The following is a 5776-nucleotide window of genomic DNA, read 5'->3' as shown; positions in this document are numbered from 1 at the left end:
CAGAGATTATTTTCTCTCGGGACACTGGTAGCTTTAGACAATTTGAATTCGAAGAGTCTAAATTTTCAACTGGCTTACTCAAATCAAATTCTGGGATATCCTCCTCAGCAGTAAAGATAGGCGAGACAAAAGTAGAAACCAAATCAAAAAAGGCATCCTTTTGGCGAGCTTGAGCCCGCGTAACTGCGCATGCAGGGAAAATTCCTGTATTTGATTCTGTTAACCCTGGTTGATCAGACAACACGGGCCTATCAAGCATCTCCAACACAGGGAAAACGTTTCCGCCAACTAAATCATTCCCCAAAAGGAAATCTTCACGTACACCGACCTGCACCAATCCTGTACACAACTCGGATTGCAGGTATATCTTGTGCAATGGAATAGAGGACCTACAATAATGTACAGTATTTGAAAAATAATGTGTTTTTTGAACATTAAAGCATGTCAACATATTCTGTTACACCAAATACACAAAATAATGATCTTTAAAAAAGCATCATATGACCCCTTTAATGTATTTTTTAATGTCGAATATATGTTATATAAATATATGAAATGTAGAACATATAAAAAAAGTGTTCGTGGCTCGTCTGCTAGTGGGTGCCTCCCCAAGCATAAAAGTGAAACTCCACCTATGTTTACCAGCCTAAAACACTGAACTGTTTTATAAAACATCACAGAGTGAAAGATGAATTATGCCAAAATATCATATTTTGATTAAATTTGCTTTTTAAATTTAAATTATGCTACAATTATCTACAATTATGGTAGGTTTCATTATTATTTGGCTATTATTATTTTAGATTGAATAATAGTCTAAATAGTTTTGGGTTGCAAACCTGCAGTTGATAACCACTGAATTGCAGCTGATAAGAATATTTTCCTGTTATATACAAACCTTTAGTAGGTGACCTACTGTAGATCAGACAGCAGAGCAGAAGAGCAGATCCAGATGCAGAAATACAGAGAAGCAATACCATTATGCTTGAAACAGAGAAACCTGTGAAACACAAACAGTTACTGAAAAAAAGAGGAACAGTATTGTATAACATACCTAGTATATTGCCCTTAAAAAATTGCATTTCTACTAATTTTGTGACATTTTGTCAAATGTTCACATCGCGAGCATGAATGTTAATCACAGGAAATGACATGCATCTACTTAAGGGACAAAATAATCTGTCTGATAAACCTGAAGAATATCCAGTTACTGTTTCTTTATATTAGACTTTACTTTAGGCAACAACATGCCACTGCTACTTTTACTTTTGATCTCAAAACACAAACTTTTGATCTCAAAGCACAATTCAATTCTGCTTAAGTAATTATAGTTAAATATTTATCTCTATTTTTCATGCAAGTGTGAAAATGTATTTAAGGAAAAAGAAGGATAGGCTTTTTAGTTAATTTACTAGGGGTTGTAAGGTAAGATGCTTGTTGAGGTGCTTTGGAAATTAAATTGAAAAAATATTACTACTAATTAAAAATATAATAGTATGATAGGTTCATCATATATCTGTTACTCACCCAGTCTCTCCAGTTCTGCTGTTGCATTGGCTGAAAGATCTCCAGCAAACACTAAACACATGTAAACTCCTTTATCCTCAGTTCTGACACTCTTCAGTCTGAGAGAGAAGTTTCCTTTGGGGATTTCAGCAGTGAAGAACTCAACTCTGTCGCGGTATTGCTCATATGCTACCTCTGGAAAAGTCTCATTGTTTTGGTAGAGCAGAACCAGAATATCTTCATCTGTTTTCCTCCATAAAACCTCTTCAATGTGTTCAGGTGTGATGTGAGAGTCTACAGAGCAGTTCAGAGTGACGTCCTCACCCACAGATGCAGATATGGACTCATCTGAGCCTGATACTAGCAAACGCTCTGAAAGAATAAGATTGGTTAAATTCCATAGAGTATATATCATGTAATTTCATTGAAATTTTCACCAGAATTTAAGCCTCACACTCACCAACATCTTTTATCTGAACCACAGTTTCACCAGAATCTTGCTGACTGTAAAATCTACATGTGTATCGTCCCTCATCTTCAGCTGTCAGATTGTCCAGACGGAGGGAGAAGTTTCCATGTTGAATCTGATCAGTAAAGAATTGAGCTCTATCATGATAATCCTGCTGCTGGACCTCTGGTCGACTCTCACCATCTTGATACAGATGAACCAGAGTCTCTGAGTCTGTTCTTCTCCATTCCACCTCCAGATCCTCCATTAGTAAGCGTTCATCAACATAACAGGGCAAAACCACTGAAGATCCCAGAGGAGCAACCAGAGGAGCAGAGGGACCATGCACAATGAAGCCTATAAAGTAAACAAACTTTATTCATTAAATACTTGGCTGTTTAACTTGTTTCAACAATTCCAATGTTACATTACGTAAGCACCAAAGAAATCATTAAAAAAAACATAACAATAAATTACATAAAATGTGTAAAAAATAACTCCTCTTCAACAACTGAGCACAATGCCCCATTACCACACCATTTCATCTCAAACGTTAATAGATCCTTTGAAGACTTCTTTGAAACAAAAATCAATCAACACTCGTGATTTCACCAAATTTAAAAACCATTACCACCACATCTTCACCAGACAATCTTTCAACCTTACTTTTCCTGCTCATATAAATGGCAAAGTTCAAAATCTGACATGTAAACCTATTACCTCTACCAAATTTAAAACCAAAAATACAAATTCTCATAGAAAACAATTCGTTAAGGGAGGTAAAAAAAAGTCTTCCAAAATTCAAGCTCAAGTTTCAAGTTTAATTTATTTATAAAGCACATTTAAGTGCTGTACAAAATGATGTACTGTAAGTCCATCACCCAAATTAAAATAGACATTCACAGGACATTGAAAGCACAATAATACAAATAGACTTTTAAACTAGACACTGTAGTCGCTGTTTTGATAGATAATGGCAATTTATTCCATAACTTGGATCTACTGCAAAAGCTCTATCACCCCTGCATTGCAGTCTACTGTAGATCTGGGTACCAGTAGAAGATGAATGGTCTGTGATCTGAGTAATCTGACAGGATTGAAAATTAAGAATAAATGTTTCAGTCTGTCACATTGCATAAAAGCATGAAAAACAGTTTCTCTTTTTGAGCAGAAGGGCCAATCAGCAATGACTTCAGGATTAAGAACTGAAATAAAAGCATTAACCGCAATGACACAGTGAAGTAGTGTCCACTGTATATCACCTGCCCTTTTAGATAACAGTGTCTTTATACAGCGACCTCCATTCAGGTTTCACATTCTTTTCTACACCCAATACTTTACGCCAAGGTGTGTCAACTTTATCATTCAGTACCTTTTTATTAAAAACTTTAATTTTTTTTCTTTTTACTTTTGCCAGTAGCTGTACTATAGACAAGTCCAAGCACAAGGGTTTTTCAGCATCTACAATAGGTCCCGTACAACCATCTAATATGGGTAACAAGGTAAAGAAAGGAAAACAATTGTTAAAGTCTTCTGAATTGGGGGTGTTTACTCTTCCATGACTGTCCATCAGTAGATTTTTTTCTTAAATGCAACACACTCTTAGGGACCCAATGCAAGTTATTCCAAAAAAGTTGACCAAAATACCTTGAATTTCTGCTATAAGTTGAGGGAGGATCCTTACAGGCCAACCTATGCCAAAGACTGAAAGTTACTAAATTATTCACAATTAATATTCTTCCTTTGTATGACATATTTGGTATTAGCCATTTCCATTTATCAAGTCTACCTTATCAACAACCCCTTCTCAATTTTTCTGAATGGATATTTCATCTTCCAAATACACCCCTAAATACTTAAAGGGGTCATAGGATGCCCATTTTCCACAAGTTGATATGATTCTTTAGGGTCTTAATGAAAAGTCTGTAACATAGTTTGGTTAAAATTTCTCAATGGTAGTGTAAAACCCTTTTTTACCCTGTCAAAAACAGCTCTTTTCAGATCAAGCCGTTTTTGTAGCATTTTCCTTTAAATGTTAATGGGGTCTGCTGACGTCATGGCTGTCGCCGGCCAACGAGTTGGTGTTTTTTCAATGTATGCTTCAGACACGGGTCACGACGAGGCGTTCCCATAGCGACCCCTAGAGGACGCAGTTCGAAGTTCCCATGAAAGGGAATGCCTTATATTCAGGTGTGCATAATTATTAAGCAGTCTTTCTTCTACAGATAATTTCTCGAGATGGACTAAAAATGAACTCCCAAAACTTACTGCCAGATTCTGGAAGATAAATTCTTCAAACAGTGGTACAAGAGGATGTGGTGCTGGTCCTCCAATAGTCACTCTCAACTTACCTGTCTATAAAGCCTATATATATATACATAAAGCTAGTGAAATGTTGCACGCGCAAAAGAGAAGGTCTGCACACATCAAAAAACTTATTTTAAATGCAAAATTGATTTTCGTGCGCTCAAAATACTTTCTTCTTTGCGAGACAAACATTTTCTCCACAAAACTCAGTTCGCGCACGTGCAAAATGCACTTTTACACGCTCAAAATATGATCTTTCGTGCACAGAATTGCGGCAGAGATGTAATCCCATAGTTTCATTGCGGAGCGACGGGAAAAAAATCGTCCTCGCTTTTTCATGCCGCGAACAATCGCGCCTGGTGTGAATAGCCCCATAGGGATCTATTGTTTCGATTCAAAAGCGTCATTGCACCGAATTTTCGCGTTCAGTGTTAAAAGGCCTTAAGCCGTTCTCTCAGCCTGGTTAGACTGATATGTTGACTGGTTTTAGGGGTTTTAAATTTGAAATCTTATTAACTGGTTAAGCTGGGAGATGGTCGGTAACAACTGAGCAGCTTGGTGAGTCTGGGAAAACAGCTTAAACAAGTGGAATGACTTACATCATGTCCAAACTTATAATAAAAAGAAGCTTTACATTGCCAAGAATTAGTAAAAATTTTTAGATTTATACTCATTTACATACATATAAAAATACATTTAAAAAATACAGTTTTCAACTAAAAATGGAAAACATTTTAATGAGTTTTGGTCATTCATTTACACAACAAGGGCATTTTGGGGGACTGAAAACGCATAATTTTGAAAATGGGCACTGCCCCCCCAGACGAGAGCCAATAATGATTTTGTCTGAGCTATGAATAAAATATAAAAATTAATGAATTCACATTTTCTCATTTAATTTGTATTATCTTATTATTTTAGTGGTTAGAATAAGTATGTTTTTGGCTAAGGTTAAATTAATTATTTAAGCCCCATATCCTTGTGAGTCACTAATGATTCTCAACTTGAGAGGACATGAGAGGACTCTCTTTTCGTTATTTTCCCGCTTTAGCAAGTAAACAAATATTCATAGTTTTTTTAATAAACCCGCTAATAAAAATGTGGTGGACTGAGTCATTTCTGGCTGAATTGGACAGGCGATTTGAAGCGATGGCCTTGAGTGTGGTGTGTGATGCAGTATTCAGTTTAAGCATGCACGCAAGCCTTAAGATTCACCCTCGGCTTGTGACAGCTTAAGTGGATCTTGTGAAATGTGAGATCGCATCGCCGATTACTCTTCAGAAACTTAAAGGTTAATTCACCCAAAAATGAAAATTAGGCTGCGTTTTACTCACCCCCGAGGCATCCTAGGTGTATATGACTTTCTACTTTCAGACGAATCCAGTCGGAGTTGATCTTTCAAGCTGTTTAATGCCACTCAGCGGGTGTTGCATTGCTTCAGTCCAAAAGAACTTAAATAAAAATCCATAAAAAAAAGTGTCTCACACGGCTCCGGGGGGTGAACAAAGGCCTCCT

At 36.6% G+C, this 5776-nt stretch overlaps 1 protein-coding gene across 1 annotated transcript in view; it reads right to left on the bottom strand.

Annotated features, from left to right (window-relative positions):
- Window positions 1–898: 898 nt before the first annotated feature.
- LOC107716258 (butyrophilin-like protein 2) overlaps window positions 899–5776 on the bottom strand; it is a gene marked incomplete at its 3' end in the record, with an annotated part of 9649 nt that continues 4771 nt past the window's right edge. The window contains exons 2-4 of the mRNA XM_016522637.1: window positions 1967–2311; window positions 1528–1878; window positions 899–1000 (exon numbers count right to left, since the gene is read on the bottom strand). Coding sequence (XP_016378123.1) covers window positions 899–1000; window positions 1528–1878; window positions 1967–2311 — 798 coding nt within the window. The remainder of the gene's footprint in view (window positions 1001–1527; window positions 1879–1966; window positions 2312–5776) is intronic.

The sequence above is a fragment of the Sinocyclocheilus rhinocerous genome, unplaced genomic scaffold (genome assembly GCF_001515625.1).
Source record: "Sinocyclocheilus rhinocerous isolate Xijiao unplaced genomic scaffold, SAMN03320098_v1.1 scaffold960, whole genome shotgun sequence".
NCBI classification, from domain to species: Eukaryota; Metazoa; Chordata; class Actinopteri; order Cypriniformes; family Cyprinidae; genus Sinocyclocheilus; species Sinocyclocheilus rhinocerous.
The sequence above is the reverse complement of the archived record's forward strand: the minus strand, read 5'-3'. Positions and strand labels throughout refer to the sequence as shown.